This window comes from Alexandromys fortis, unplaced genomic scaffold (genome assembly GCF_014885135.2).
Source record: "Alexandromys fortis isolate MF-2015 unplaced genomic scaffold, M_Fortis_MF-2015_v1.1 scaffold_155, whole genome shotgun sequence".
Classification (NCBI taxonomy): domain Eukaryota; kingdom Metazoa; phylum Chordata; class Mammalia; order Rodentia; family Cricetidae; genus Alexandromys; species Alexandromys fortis.
Window position 1 is genome coordinate 1,558,710 of NW_026068052.1, and position 16,728 is coordinate 1,575,437.

The 16,728-nt window shown below is 38.5% G+C and overlaps 1 protein-coding gene across 6 annotated transcripts in view; it reads right to left on the minus strand.

Annotated features, from left to right (window-relative positions):
* Eda (ectodysplasin A) overlaps positions 1-16,728 on the minus strand; it is a 376,644-nt gene that overhangs the window by 83,138 nt on the left and 276,778 nt on the right. For all 6 annotated transcript variants that reach the window (XM_050119668.1, XM_050119666.1, XM_050119669.1 and 3 more), the window contains exon 2: positions 6,138-6,243. In XM_050119668.1, the coding sequence (XP_049975625.1) occupies positions 6,138-6,243 (106 nt within the window). The remainder of the gene's footprint in view (positions 1-6,137; positions 6,244-16,728) is intronic.

Below are 16,728 nucleotides of genomic sequence, written 5' to 3' on the forward strand. Positions count from 1 at the left end.
ACCCACACACTGAGACAATGGGGATGTTCTATCGGGAACTCCCAAGGCCAGCTGGCCTGGGTCTGAAAAAGCCTGGGATAAAACCGGACTCGCTGAACATAGCGGACAATGAGGACTACTGAGACCTCAAGAACAATGGCAATGGGTTTTTGATCCTATTGCACGTATTGACTTTGTGGGAGCCTAGGCAGTTTGGATGCTCACCTTACTAGACCTGGATGGAGGTGGGTGGTCCTTGGACTTCCCACAGGGCAGGGAACCCTGATTGCTTTTTGGGCTGACGAGGGAGGGGGACTTGATTGGGGGAGGGGGAGGGAAATGGGAGGCGATGTCGGGGAAGAGACAGAAATCTTTAATAAACAAACAAACAAATAAATAAATAAATAAATAAAAGAAAAAAAAGGACACTGGGCATTGAAGAGGCTCCTTATGGAGTTTGATAGCCATTTGGGCAAGAAACTGCTCTTGCCTGGACTGTTGCATAAACTGGACACTGAGAACCCGCAGAGAGAGAGGGCTGCTGAACTTGCCTAAAGGTGAGATGGTCTTTCGGGGTTCCTGATTCATGAAAGAGTCTGTGAGACATTCTGCAGGACACAGCAGATAGTGACTGAACTGTCTTTGAAATTTCCTGCTTCATGGAAATGTCTGCTGGAAACTATGGGCCTGAAGACCAAAGATGGATGCCCCAATGGTACAAAGGAGCTTTGGGAGACTGTCCAGACAGTGAGATGTCTCTGTTATTTCTAGAGTTTGGAAGTTGCTTATTTCTTGTTTACTTAGGTAATATTATATCCTTCTGGAGTCTTTGATGGAATTGAAGACTGGATAGTTATAGTTTTACTTAGTTATGATAAAAGATGGGATGGACACACACACAAACACATTATAGGTAGACAGATGGACACAGATGGACAGGTAGAGTGAGGAAGTGACATGGAAAAATGCGCAGCTGTGATCAACCATTTGTTGTGACGAGGTAGGCCAGAATCTGAGGCCTAAAGTCTTCCAGCCCATGGCTCCTTTGGGCTATTTTAAGGAATAACACCAATGAGAAGAAAGAGCATTTTGCTGAAATACAGCATCACTGCTGAATTACAATTGTTGTCTACTAGAATAATAACAATGCTTGAGAGAACAAAGTACCAGTATTTAGTATTTTCCAAAGGTTATTTTTTTTTAATACATCGACACTTTGGATCAATACAGTAACTGCATGACTTAAGCCAGGTTCATCGTCGCAATTTTATAGACAAGAAAATGGAAGCTCAGAGAAATGTGACTTCTCCAAGATCACAGGCAGATAATATACTGGGGATATCAGGATTAGAATCTACAGACTGCAACTTGTTCAAGTTCCTTTCCTATCATACTATCCTGCACCTCTCTTTCATTTAGGAAGACAGGAATACTAGGGAAAGAAGGTTGTGGAGAGACATTAATTGATTTTTTTCATTGATTCCTGAGGTTGATCCTATAGGAAGAGAACAAAATGTTTAAAAAATAGTATTTGTAAACTATGGAAACTCCTTGATAATCCTTGGTATACATTATCAGATTTTAAGACCTCACGAGCCCCTGAATACATTCTATAGTTCATGTAGTTCCCTGCAAGAGATGGCTAAGCAAGTTGCTCAGAGCAATTATGACTTCAGAGAATGGGCTTAATCAGGAAATATTGACACAGATTTCTGTATGTATTGTGCCTCAGAATATACCAGAAAATGATCATGCTTTTCTTATAGAACAACAAGGACCCCGCAATCACAGATACTCAAAAACTATTCAGAAAAATTCTGACCAACTCAAGAGAAATGAATTTAATATAGATATGTAGAACAGAAGCTGGCTGCTCATGCAGACAACCGGGGTTCAATTCCCAGCAACCACATGACATCTAATAACATTCTGTATTGCCAGTTTCAGGGGACTTGACACCAATTCTGATCTCCATGGGAACTATACACACATGGTGCATAGACAGACATACTTGCAGGAAAAGCATCTATGCTAATAAAATTTTAAATATAAAACAAAAAGAAATTCATTTTCAAGATTTGCTATAACATCACAAAATTTGTATTGGAGAGAAAATAACCTTGTGCTTGTGATTGCTATTTACGAATCAATGCCTTCACTTAGAGTACTCAGAATTGAGAAACAGATGAATCCAAACATTTTTAAATTGTGGGTTAGAAATACATCCTGGAGACAGATGTATTTTTAAAAGAGAAGTTAATGTTTATTATGTTAATTAATTAATTTTACATGTATGTGTGTACCTGAGTGTAATGTAGTACAATGCATGAATGGATGTACCCTCAGAGGTCAGAAGAGGGTGTCAGATCAGCTGCAATAGGAGTTGCACGTGATTGTGAGCTGCCCAGTGTGGGAATTAAACCTAGGTCTTTCGTAAAAGCAGCAAATGCTCTTTAGTGCTGAGCCAGTTCTCCAGTCCCCCTTCTCTCTCCATATATAAAAAATATGTATATATGTGTGTGTATGTGTGTGTGTGTGCGTGCACACATGCCCGTGTATGTGCGCGTGCACACGTGTGAAGGGAAGAGAATAAATTTTAGGAGTCAGTTCTCTCCTCCTGTCAAATGTAGGCACAGAACATTAAACTCAGGTCTTCAGACTTGGCAGCAAGTGCCTTTACTCTTTGAGTCATCTTTATGGCTCTGCTTGTCTCTTGAAGGCAAGATAGACAGTGCCTATATTATGCTTCTAATCACCTAGTTTAAGAGACCAATGGACCAGGAAAGTCAGTGTCTTAGTTCTGGATTCTATTGGTATAATAAAACATCATGATGAAAAGCAACCTGGGGAGAAAAGGATTTATTTCTTCTTCCACCTCTCAGGTCACACTCCCTGACTGTGGGACAGCCAGGACAGGCAGTCAGGTCAGGACCCTGGAAGTAAGAACTGCAGCAGAGGCCATGAAAGAATGCTACTTAGTGGCTTGCTCTTCATGACTTGTTCAACTTGCTTGCTCACCAGTCCACAGTGAGCTGGGCCCTCCCACATCAATCCTTAATCATTAATACCTCACGGACTTGCCTACAGGTCAGTATTATGGAAATATTTCCTCAGCTAATATTCTCTCTTTTGGGGAGAAATGCTGTCAATCTTATATAAAAATCTAGGAACCCACCACATCACCCTATATGTGCTCACCCTTATCTATTGCCTATAAATCTATCAGCTCCTTTACCAAAATTTCTCTGTAAGCTTCCCTGAGGCCTTGTTCATGTTTTCATTCTTTTCAATTGCATCTAGAAACCTTACTGACTAACTGTAAACTAGCTGGGGAACTGAAGCAGTCTGAGGACTAGAGGTGACAAAACTAAAACAAATTTCCAACCGTTGTTTCCTGCTATGTTTTAAAGGTTTCTGTTTTTAGTGTCTGTGTGTGTGTGCGTGTGTGTATGACACATGCACCTGCTAAGAAACAAGTGGAGGTCAGAGAACAACTTGCACAAGTGGATTCTTTCCTTCTGTCATGTGGACCCTTGGGGTGAACTCAGACTGTCAGCCTTGTAGTAAGCACCGTTAACTGTGGAGCCATCCTGCTGGCCCTTCTTCCTGTTTTGAATCTTTGAAAAATGTTTTCCTTCTGAAATAATTTCTTAACTACTTAAGGCAAATCACTTTTCTTTGACACTTGTGAGGGAAACGAGATAGGTATCTTAATTTGTACTGTAACATATCAAATAACTATGGATTTAATATTAATTGCTGATAGACTCACTTTTTTTTCTTTATTTGTATAAAACAGAGTCAGCTCATTATCTTGAGATAGTGATGTTGAATTATATCTGTTTGGCAGTCTAAACAGGCAACCCAAATTTAACAGGCCTAAATAAATTCTTTTATGTTTTGGTCTTTTTAATTAAAAATACTAATATATATTCATTGTACATTGTGACCAAATTTCAGAAAGACAATTTCTTTAAGTATGCCATGTACTTTGGCTGTATTCATCACTGGTACCCTCCCTCTTCTACCCATCCCCTCTTCTCCCGCTAGTCTAACTTCTAAATTCTGAACTCACTCCCCACACCTCTATATATCTCCTCCCCTTTCTTCTCCACCTCAGAAATAGCAAATTCTACTCATTTCGTTCTTTATATCCCAAACTCTCGAGGTCATTCTCAGCTCTTCTCCGTCTTTCATATTCTTTGATAAATCGCAAAATCTGATTAGCCATTTCTTCAAAATACTTCTAGAATCATACCATTTCCTACCAACAATAAGCTTCCACACTATTCTAAGCCACTATCATCTCTTGCCTGGATATTGTCCCCTTTGGGTCTCTCTTTTCCTACTCTTTCTAAATCATTTTCAATAGAGAAGTCAGAAGGATTCTGTTAAAATACAAGTCAAATCTTGTCATTTCTCTTCAGACTCATTCAATACCCCCCCCCACCACTGCAAGAGGAATAAGAAACTAGGACCAAGAAGCCAGTAAAGACCTTGGCTCCCCAGGCTCTAAGGCTGTAGAGTGAGTTTTACTGCCTGCCCTCATTGCCTTTATTTCTCTTACTCTCATCCCAGTCCTGCTGATCTTCCTGAAACACACCATGCATTCTCTGTTTCAGGGGAGGTTTGTTTTGTTTTGATTCTGGCTGCTTTTTCCCCTCAGAAATCTACTTGGCTTACCTTCATTTCCCTCAGGTCCTTCTCAACTGCTCCCTTATCACAGAGCCCGCCCTTGATCACCTTATAGTATACCCTATTATTACCAGTCTCCCTGTCTCATTGCTGTAGGTTTCCTCACAGCACTTATCAACACAAACTTTGTTTTCTGTTTATCTGTGCTATCGAAGTAAAGCCCCCCCTGGGGAACAAGAAATATTCATTGAGGTCTGTCATGTATCAAGTTCTTTTCTAGGCAGTAAGAATATAGACATTAACCAAACAAACACAGATATTCTTACCGCTTCTAGCCTAGTGTGATATAAATTGGCTGTATTTACTCAGTAAATATTTGAAGGATGTGTTGGAAAAACACAGTACATAGTTGGCAGAATAACAAGAATGGCTTTCAAAAGGAGACTTGGATTGGCTTGTCACCTTTTAACCAAATGAGACACTCATCACATCTAAAGAAATGGTTTTATAGCCTCTTAGGCGAAAGGTTAAATATCGTAGACAATTCTATGATCCCCAGGTACGCTTTATCCTTAACTCTAAGGCAGTACTAGCCCTGTATCTTCAATTGATTCCACTTTTTGGAACTGCTTCAATCATTGGCCCCTACTCACATTGACAAATGTCAGCTTAAAAATCTCATTTTCATCTTTATAAAATCATATTGCTTTGTAACCCCCTATAGACACATATCATCAGCAGATGTAGCCAGACACACTGTCTTTGAATCCAGATGGCTTTTCAACAGCCCAGAGCTATGTTTCCTATAAACCTCTGGCCAAAGGGGTAGTGTTCTGTCAACTGACAGAGTAACATTGAAATACAGCGAATCAAAGACTTGCCCAGGAGCTACCTCAACATTTTGTCATCCAACTGAATGTACTACTAGTTAACTCAAAGCTATTACACCCACAATGGCAATGGTTTTCACGGGTAAATCACTGCCTAGCTGAAGGGATAGTAAACACTGTCGAGTTCTATTACAACACAGTGAGGCAAATATTATACCAAATTCTAAGGTCATATAAAAAGAACTGGATCCTTGTCTTCAAGGAACTTACAGAGTAATGATACATGCTTTAGTTTATATTTGGACATAGTAACAGATGCCAAAATTGTTATAATTATCATCGGAAATAATGCACCATATAAATGATAGACTGGCAAAACACTATCAGTTCCAAAAATAGGATTAAATTATCTTGGTGGACATGGCAAATATGGTATGTCTTTAGGGAGAGTGCCCTTTAGGGACATAAATGCTACCATGGCCCTCGGCTACCATGGTCCTCCAAGCATACTGAAAAGGGACTGAGCGTATCTGGGGTTAGAGGATCCTTCCATTGTTAGTTCTACGGTAAAGGACTGCTCAGCAGGGTAGGCTGGAGAAATCAGTGATCTTCGGATAACACAAGAGCACTAAAGAGGGTTTTTATTAACATTTCAAAAGTCAGAGTGATAAGGGATCACTTGAGTAGACTCACCATCTGCTCCTTCACCACTTTTGCTTCTTTTATTGCGGCGAACACGCCTACTTTCCTCTTCAGAATATGCCTTTTCATCAGGAAAGAAGAAATTCAGGAGCGCCATCTGTAAAATTAATAAGTAGATATGTCTTATGTTAGCTATAGCCAACATAAGAAACCAACTAGCTGTCTTTCAACAGATAGTCCTTCTTTCCCTTAAATTCAACATATCTAAAATCTGAGCACATCTTTCCTTCCACTTTTCCAATGAATGGAATCATTACCCCCACTTTTCCAATCATGGAATCATTATTATTCTAATCATGTAGGCATGAAACTTGTTAATCGCCAAAGCCTCTCTATTCCACTCTGAATAGCTATGAGAAATCCCTTAGGTTACCATCTGTCCACAAACTTCTAATACTCCTCCCACATTGCTGATGGCTATCCAGAACTAGCCTTGGATTTTCTATTACCCCTTGGACTTTATTATCATATACATCGGATTTTTGCCATATTTCTTACTTTTGCTCTGCTTTTAATTTGTTTCTAGAGTGGGGAGAACCCAACTGTGAGGTGTCATGTATGTCAACTCTCTTCTAGGAGTTAAGTCATGATAAAGTGCACACTAGTCCACTGCCTTTCCCAACCCCCATCAGAACATGTGCTCTATAAGACTCAGTTCAATGAAAAACAACAACAGTAGACTATTTTCCCTATTCCGTTAGTTTTAAAGGGAAACCTAAACTAGTTATCACTCAGTTACTAAGTTTTTATACAGTAATGTATCTGAAAAAAGTAAGTCTTGCATTAAAAGGTCCTCATTCTAATATTTGGTCCTCTAATGTCTTATAACCATTGCTTATAGCAATATAATATGTTTTTATGTGAATGGATCTGCTTTCACTAACAATAATCATAGCTTAAGTATATCTTTGAGGTGAAAAGATGTGCCTAAGGTAAACAATGGACAGAGTTTTAGACTTGAGTGATTCTAAACCCAGTGCTATCACTTGCTATCCATGTAACCTTGAACAAGTTTCTTCAGTTTTAATTTCCTCATTTGAAAACAGGGATGATAATAGCACTTTATTCATAAAGCAGTTGTAGGATCATCACAGTAACCATTTCATGTAATACATACTCAATAAGTGTTAGATATTGCTATTTTAAGTACATTATTTTGAAACATTCTATTGTCATTCGGAAAAAATAATAATTCCAGAGTCCTCATGTCTGGTGAATTTCTACTTAAAAAACTGGGTTGGACCCAAGAAAACCCTAACAGTTTACACAAACTTTCTTCAAATACCTATGATTTATTGTTTGTGTTAAACAATTCTATCCAGTAGCCTTAAGGCACAGACATCTAAGAGGATTCAGTGATTAACTATCAAACAATAAATGAATATGTGTAATCTATAGATTATTAATCATATCATATTTAAAAACATTTAGGTTGACCCACTTGAAATAGTCATTTTCCAGAAAGCCCCCAGATTCTCCTAAAACAATATAGGCTGTTGCCATTGCTCTTGGTTATCTTCTAGAACTAGATGGTTAAGACCCTATTGCTGAATACAACACACACTTAGGTTAGGGGACACACAGAATCAATCTGAAAATCAGTTAGAAGCATCCTCCCTGCTGCCTAACATTTATAGTACTGGAAGTTGCTATGCAGGCTGTTTAGGAAGAAAAATTATCATCAATGGTCTTTGTCACCCTACACACAAAAAACTGACCATTAAGATAAGATATGTCCACTGGTGCAATAGTTGACGGCAACCAATAACTTTTTGATTGGATTTGAGGCCTACCCCACAGGAGGAAATGCATGCCTGGTAGTTGAAACCCGGTCAAAAGCCCATGGTTGGGGAAGTCACAGGTCCTAGGGAGAAGCTTACTATCTTGATTTGCTAAATGACCATGCACCTAAATTGCCTTCTAAGTATGTATACTGATATCTATAGACTAGTGGTTCTCTCAGTCTTTAGAGAAGGTTTGGTTCAGTAGTTAGAAGTTAGTGCAGTGACTCATAACTGGCTAAAGTGTAGATAAAAGCGACTGTTGAGTGCTTATTCCTAAACAGTACTCTATATTACTCTCTCCAAGGTCCAGGCAACATCTTAGCTAGAAGATAGGGAAGAGTGTTGTGAAATATTGCCTTCTGTATATGACATGCCCATTATATATATGAACATATAGTAGCTGTGGTTATCAATACAAGATTGGGTCCTTCAATATTCCATTATGTATGGGGAGAGGCTCATGAGATTCCAGCACCCTCCCTGAGGAACTATTGGCAGTTAGGCTGTTGGGAGAAGGAGAGTTTTTTTTTCTTCAGTAGTATAGCCTCTGGTAAGTTGCCATAGTCCAGTAAATCCAGCCCAATTAAACTCAGTGTATCACAAAGTAGACATGAAAGTTGGAGGGGGACCAGCTTGGAGGAAGAACGGAGTCATCAGGAGTGGGAATAAGAGAGGATAACAGAAAGAGAACTGTAAACAGAGACTGTACTTGTGTTTCCTGGCCACCCAGACTCGAATAATCACACAGAAACTATATTAATTACAGCACAGTTTGGTCAATGGCTTAGGCATAGTCCTAGCAAGCTCTTACATCTTAAATTAACCCATTTCTATCATTTTATATTTTGCCATGAGGCTTGTAGTTTACCAGTAAGGTTCTGGTATCTTTCTCCTTCAGCAGCTACATGGCAACTGCCTAACTTTGCCTTCTTTTCCCCTGCTTTCGGTTTAGTATCCCTGTTTACCTATACTCTGTCCTGCCATAGGCCAACGCAGCTTCTTTATTAACCAATGGCAATAAGACATAGTCACAGGATACAGAGAGGACTCCCACATCAGAGAATATGATTATAGTACATTGTATACATGTAAGAAATTGTCAAAAAATAAAAAAAAGTTAACACACATTTTTGCATGCAAAATAATTGGGGTTTGGGAGATAGCTCAGTTGGTCAGGAAACCATGAGGACCTAAATTCAATCTTCAGGCCACACATAAAATAGCTAAATGCAGTAGTCTGCACTTGTAATTCCAATACTGGGGAGCTTCCACATGCACACATTCACACATGCATCTATACACACACATGCACCCACGGAACATACAATTGAATATCAGAAGTTTCACATGTTTCAAATGATTAGTATTTTGGAGTCACTAGACTGGAATATAAAATGTAGTTTCCTGTAGAATCGGCATAAATCTGAACAGGTCCACAGAAATGTCACTTAAACAACCGTATAAATAAGCTAATACACACTAGTAATATAAAATCAATTTAGTATTTAAAATAAAATCTCAAACACGCCTGGTGTGGTAGCCAATATTTGTAATCCCAGCATGCTGGAAGCTGAGGCAGAAGATAATGAACCAAAGTCAGGCTATGTTACTTAATAAAACCTGGTCTGGAAACTAAACAAACAAAATAAAAACTCAAACAAACCCTCAAACCAAAAAGACTACCAATAATCTTGGGATAGAACAAGCTTTTGTTTTTTGATTTTTTTTTTATAACTTTGAGTAATAGAACTTGGGCTATCATGGATAGAATTTAGTTTTACTTTTTACTTGCAGAATAAGTGTAGGCCTATTTGCTTGTACACTAAATGAGCCCAGTCTACTATCCTGAGGGGGTTTTGTTTTTATAATTTCATTACAGATAAATACATGCTTTGTTAAAAAAGGAGCCTAAGATTGTCTGGGGGCAAAGAGGAAGCACCAAATATAGATTGTTAATAAATGAGGCTTCTTAGAGGAGATGTTAACATTACAAGTCCTGAATGATGTCAAGGATTTAGTGACAAATGGGAAATAAAAAAGTGCTGTGTTTAAAGTCTCAGAGGAAAAGGAGAATACCATTTCAAAAACTACAAGTAACATAGAATGAGTGATAGGAGGTGGAGAGGAACAGTGAGAAATGAACAAGGGGTATTAAGTATTATGGAATTAGGTCATATCAAGGAATTTATGTTGGATCAACAGCAGGGAGTCATATGAAGGATTTTTCCATTCCTGTTATGTTTTGCCTTGATGAAATTGGAGATATATTTTTGCCTATAATGAAATGCAATTCTAAATCAAGAGATTAGATAAATGTACACACATTTGTACAACCTTGTACTTCTACCCAGCTCAAGACAGAACATTTCCATGACTAGATGTTTCCCTTCCATTCCTTCATTCTCTAGTATCTTCTGTCAAGTCAACTGCAGTTCTTATTTCTATCATCACAGTTTGTTTTCTCCCATCCTAAACTCTCATATACGAGTTAACAGAAGTTTTCATTCAATGTTTATGACATTACTTTACTGTTGCTATATGTATAAGCATTCCATTATCTTTGAGTAATGAGTAGTATGACCCCCTGCTGTTGATTCAGCATAAATTTATTAACACATTTTATTGTAAGAATCTGTCCTTTAAATTTTTTTTTTACAACTCTTACACCTGTCAGAATGCCTAAGATAAAAATGCTAATGATAGCCTATGTTGGGAAGGATGTGGAGTAAGGTGAACACTCCTCCATTGATGGTTGGAATACAAACTTGTACAGCCACTTTGGAAATCAATATGGTGGTTTCTCAGAAAACTGGTAATCAATCTACCTTAAGACCCAGCAATACCACTCTTGGACATATAACCAAAGGATGCTCAATCATACTACAATGACACTTGCTCAACTATGTTTAAGGTGGCATTATTCATAATAGCCAGAACCTGGAAATAACCTAGATGCCCCTCAACCAAGAACGGCTAAAGAAAATGTAGTACATTTACACAATGGCATATTACTCGTCTGTTAAAAACAGTGACATCATGAGATTTGTAGGCAAACGGATGGAACTAGGAAAAATCACCCTGAGTGAGGTAACTCAGACCCAGAAAGACAAACACAGTATGTTCTCACTCATAAGTGGATATTAGATACAAAGCAAAGGACAACCAGGCTACAATCCTTAGTCAAAGAAAAGCTAAGTAACAAGAAGGACCCTAAAAGGAATGCCTCGATTGCCCTGTGAAGAAGAAATAGATGAGATGTCCTGGGTAAACTGTGGGTGGGGGAAGAGGGGAGAGGATGGGGGATGGGAACACGAGGAATCAGGATGGTCGAGTTGGGGGTAGGACAGAGCGGGAGAGTAATGAAAGAGATACCTTGATAGAGGGGTCAATTATGGGGTTAGGGAGAAACTTGGTGCCAGGGAAAATCCCAGGAACCCACAAGGATGACCCCCGTTAAGACTCCTCACAATAGGAGAGACAGTGCCTAAACTGGTCTTCACCCTGTAAACATACTGGTGATTATCCTAAATGTCACCATAGAGCCTTCATCTATAAACTGATGGAAGCAGATACAGAGATCCACAGCTAAGCATTGGGCTAAGCTCCAGAAGTCCAGTCAAAGAGAGGGAGGAGGGGTTATATGAATGGGGAGGGGATAGAGTGTCAACATCATGATGGGAAAACCCACAGAGATAGCTGATCTGAGCTTGTGGGAGCTCATGGACTCTGGACCAACAGTTAGGGAGCCAGCATAGGACTGACCTAGGACCTCTGCATCTGGGTGACAGTTGTGTAGGTTCATCTTTTGTGGGGCCTCTAGCAGTGGGACCAGGATCTGTATCTGATGCATGAGCTGGTTCTTTGGAACCTACTGGGATGCCCTGCCCAGCCTTGATACAAGGGGGAGGGGCTTGGTCCTGCCTCAACTTGATATACCCTGCTTTGTTTACTCCCATGGGAGGCTTTACTCCTTCTGAATGGAGTTGGAGGATGAGTGGATGGAAGTGGGGTAGAAGGCAGGTAGGGGGAAGGAATGAGAGGAGAGGAGGGAGGGGAAACTGTGGTTGGTATGTAAAATAAATAAATAAATTTTGTTTTAAATTTTATTTTTGATGATTTCACACATGTATATAATGTATTTTCATTATATTCATCTCATTCCCTTCTTTTATCTTCTTCCCATTCCCTCTGAAACTCCTTTTTCCAACATGCCTTCTTCCTAGTGTCATTCCTTTCTTTTTCTTATTTCTTTTTCTAATTCTTTTGAGCTTTATTAGGGTTGCTTGCACATGCATGGGTATGATGTTATTAATGTAGCCTGGGGTCAGTGGCTAAATCCCCGAAGAAAAACGGGTCCTCCAGAAGCCATTAACTGCCAATAGCTCCTAAGATGCTGGAATGTTAATGGGTCCAGTTTAGTTCAGGTCCTATGTAGGTAACCACAGATGCTATGAGTATGAGTGATATATCCATGTTCTGTCTAGAAAATAATGTTTCCCACTACTCTGGCTCTTACGTTTTTTCACCCCACTCTTTTCAAGATGCTCCCTGAGCTTTTAGCATAGGGGCTATTATTCTTTCCTAAGTGCATCCTCCTACTGATGTATATATGGGTTACTTCCAGTTCTGACTATAACAAATAAAGCTCATGAGAACATTGATGTGTAAGTTTTGTGTGAATATGTCTTCATATTTTTTGGAAGGAACCTAAGAATGGAACTTCTGGGCTATATGATGTGTCAAAAACCTTTCTAGAGTGATTGCAGTGTTTTTTTGTGCCCACCAACAAAGTTTGTGAATCCCAGTATTCTCCATCTTCACCAATATTTGGTAATGTCAGTTATTTTTATTTTATTCATTCTAGTAGATAAATAGTATTTCATTGCAGCTGTTTTTTGAGTTTTTAAATGTCTTTTCTGTCACCTTGCTGTCAACTAACAGATTTCAAGTCACCCACCTATGACATATTTTTTAGATCCTTCAAATTTGCTGCTACAGGCTTGGCATCTAATTAAAACACCAATTAAGCTCATGTAAAAATAATAAACAGGCAGCAAATGTAGTTTTGAATGGTGCTTTCTGCAAGATGCACACTGACTGGGTTAGAGATCACTTGTTTTCTGCTTGAATTGTGGCTATAATATGAGTCTGTCTATACCCAAATACTGGAAGGTTAAGTTATTACAATATGATGCTTGTACTCATAAATACAACTTCTGTGTGAGGTCTGGTATGGAGTTTTGTGCTTTCTTATAACTTGGTGGTGGCAAAAAGAGAAGTTGTTCACATGTTAACTGTTCCCAAGTGTCTGGTGACAGCTTGCAAGAATTCAAGCTTCTAGAACAGGAGCAATGGGGGAGAAAGGAACTTACGCAGACAGCAGAAACAATTCCAGCTTCCACGGGTATAGGAGTATCTCAAAACCCCTCAAGAGGAGCTTTGATGGTACAGGATATTCATAAGTCAAGTGTTCATTAGAAAGGGACTGCTTGAATATGAAAATTCTTTGAATAGGTTATATTTTCTCAGACATGAGAAGAAAACAACACAAAACCCTTTTTAATCAAAATGATTCCCTATTCACAGTGCCCTATTTGAGTCTCAATTAGACAGGAGTGAAAATTATACTCTATATAGCATAATGGTAAAGACAAAAAAATCAGTAGCTTCTCATACAAGAAGTTTGAATTCTAGCTTTAGTTTTGCATTCATTAGCATGGCCTCCAGAGGCATGTTGTAGAATATGAACAAAATAGCCTTCTCTTTCAGAATATTGCTTTCCTATTGCACAAGGAGAAAGCACCAGGAATGTTGGCCACAGTCAGGCATTTTGCTCAAGGGGAAGAAAATCTAATTCTTTACACTTTATTATGTGATTACATTCTTGTTTCTTATGGTAAAATTACACGGTAAACAGCACCTGCAGATTACAGGCATCGCAGCTAGAAACAATTTGTTAACAGCGAGACACAGGGGATACATACATTATTGTTAGTGACTCTCCAGATATTACTACTACAAATATTTTTCTAATATCAAAACCCACAAATTTATTGGATACATTTCACACAGAATAGAATGAATTTAATTCAATTCATTTTCTATTTATTTTATCACTAACATTGGATTATACTAGATGATTCACAGGAAATGACTCACAAGCCTTTTGAGGGAAGGAACCCATTTCATCCATTTTTGTATAACTAGTGCCCTGGCCCTAGCACACAGTAGGTTCCTCATAAATATCTCTCTGTTATGAGAATAATTGAAGCATCTTAGTCTATTTATGCTGCGATCACTACGCACTTGAACTTGAGTAATTTATAAAGCACAGAATTACATTCTTTTCTTAGTTGTGGAAGTTGAAAAGACAAAATTAAGGTTCAGATGACCGGTGAGGGCTGCACTATATTTCCATGATGGTGTCTTACCAATATACCCTCCAGAAGGAAGGGATGCTGTGTGGTGGAAAGTAGAAGGAAAGAACAGACTGTTTCACAAAGATTCTTTTATAGGGCCTTAATCCCATTTATAAGGAAGGAACTCTCATGTTCTAATTTAATCTTAAAGCCCCCACCTGATGATGTCATTGTATTAGCAATACCTGAATTTTAGGAAGTCCACATTCAAACTGTAGTATAACTCATTTCTTGAAGTCATAGTATGGTTTCATCCTAATTGGGCCTGTTTTAGAGACCAGCCATGAAGGGGGAGGCTACTTCCTATATGATTTATAGGAATCAAATCACTGGGACCCTAAAACTGAGACACCCTGTAAGTCAGGATCACATCATATAAATATTAAAGTGCAGAATCCCAGGGCTTCATACTCCCAAATTTAGACTGAGTAGGCCTGAGGTAAAACCCTAGAATCTGACCTGAATTTGCTCTTTAGGGGATTTTAACACACATAATCCTTGAGTCGCACTTCAAGAAAACTTGTGTATTGTCCATTCTGTAAGTAGTTCATAACATAGACTGAAGAGGCTATGTTCTCTTTCTTTTCCTTAGTAAGCCAGGGTTCCTGCACAGCTAGTGTTTCACACCTTTTCTTCTGTCAATGGTAATATGCTCATAAAAAGTCAATATCTAATTTCTTCAAACAGGAGACATGTACATACCAGGCTTTCTAAAATTAGCACATCATTTACTTACATTTTTTCTCTTTCAATATTCTGGAGTTAATTTATTTAACTTGTTTTTTCTTATTGCAGCCAATGTAATTTCATCATCTACCAATAATCAGCTGGGACTTTTCTGAAACATTAAATTGATGTATGTTCTGAGGGTCTGAAGAGAAGACACAGTGGCTAAAAGCACTTGCTGTTTTTACAGAAGACTAAGTTAAGTCACCAGCACCAATTTTAGGGAGCTCATAACTGCCCATAACTCCACTTTCATGAGATCCAATGTTCTCTTTGAGACTTCACAGGGCATGCAATCAAAATAAATCTTTAAAATAAAATAATTTATTCTCTGAAATGTCAGTCTTTTCTTCTTGCAGTGTTAGGGATCGAATAGGGCTTTGCACATGCTAGGCAAGCATTCTACTACTGAGCTAAGTGTCTTAAATACTTAACAAAATCTTCAAGTGCTTCCACCGTAGCAAGATAGGCGTATCCCTGTAGTAATTAGTGAGGCAGCATTGCCCAATAAGCCTGGTAAACACATTATAGATATAAAATGAATCAAAAGGTGTCACTGAACACTCTTAATCTTATTAAGAACCCTTAACATGCTGTGATTATAAACAGGAAGTCTGGAGAGGGTCAAGCAGAGTGTTTTCTTTTGAAAAAAATATTGAGTACTCAGCACGGGGAAGGTACTGAACTAGACAGTATTTTAAACATACATAGACAAAATGCAAATAAGATAGTTTCTTTATAGTGCAATGACAGCACTTCATGAAAGGAGACAGAAAAGTTTGTAACTCGGCGGTAAGACGAAAGGCAGAGTATGTGCTGATTGCAGAACAGAGTGCAGTGGTGCAGTGTGCCAGTTTCTGGGCATAAGCAAACAAGGACATTCAACATCAATCAAAGCATCATCCACAGGCCATACAACCAGCTGAGTCAGTTGTACCAATAAGCCTATACACCAAATGAAACTGGCTCCTTGGATAGCTCTGATGTGGATGCTTGGATTTACTATCCATGCTATATTGGAATATATTGGAAGATTTGTGAAATTTTATAGTAAAGCAAAACATGGAAGCCAAACACAATGAACATTTTACATCACATAAAGAACTAAAAGCAGTCTCTGAATACTGACTTCTGGGCAGTCTGACTGGAAAAAAATCACTGTCAAACAAGAGGTAATGAAGCAAGTTACCACAAAATAGAAAATTTTAGAAAAAACAGTATCTCTGCTTAAGAAGATTATCCTACTGTGGTATCAGTGTCAGATCACATAACTAACTAGCTCAATATTTAGCTTTTTATTACCCAGTTTTGGCTTGTACAAGTTACCTAATATTTATCAAATAATGCCTTATATATCTTAATATAAATTTTATTCTTAGAGGCACTAAACACCTCAAAGAAGGTTCAGAATGTGTTTAGACTTGTCCTTAGGACAAGTATGAAATCTGTTTAAGATGCATATCAAGGGGAAAGGTGAGCTATCATAAACACACGACTATTAACGAAATGAGAAAGGCACCCCTCCTTCAGCATCCTACGTCTTATAGTCAACTCTATTTCTAATATCCAGAACAGCAGTGGAAAAAGACAAGCTTCTTGAATTGATTTGTACTAACGGGCAATACAAGCATGTCCAGCTTTTATATGACTTTG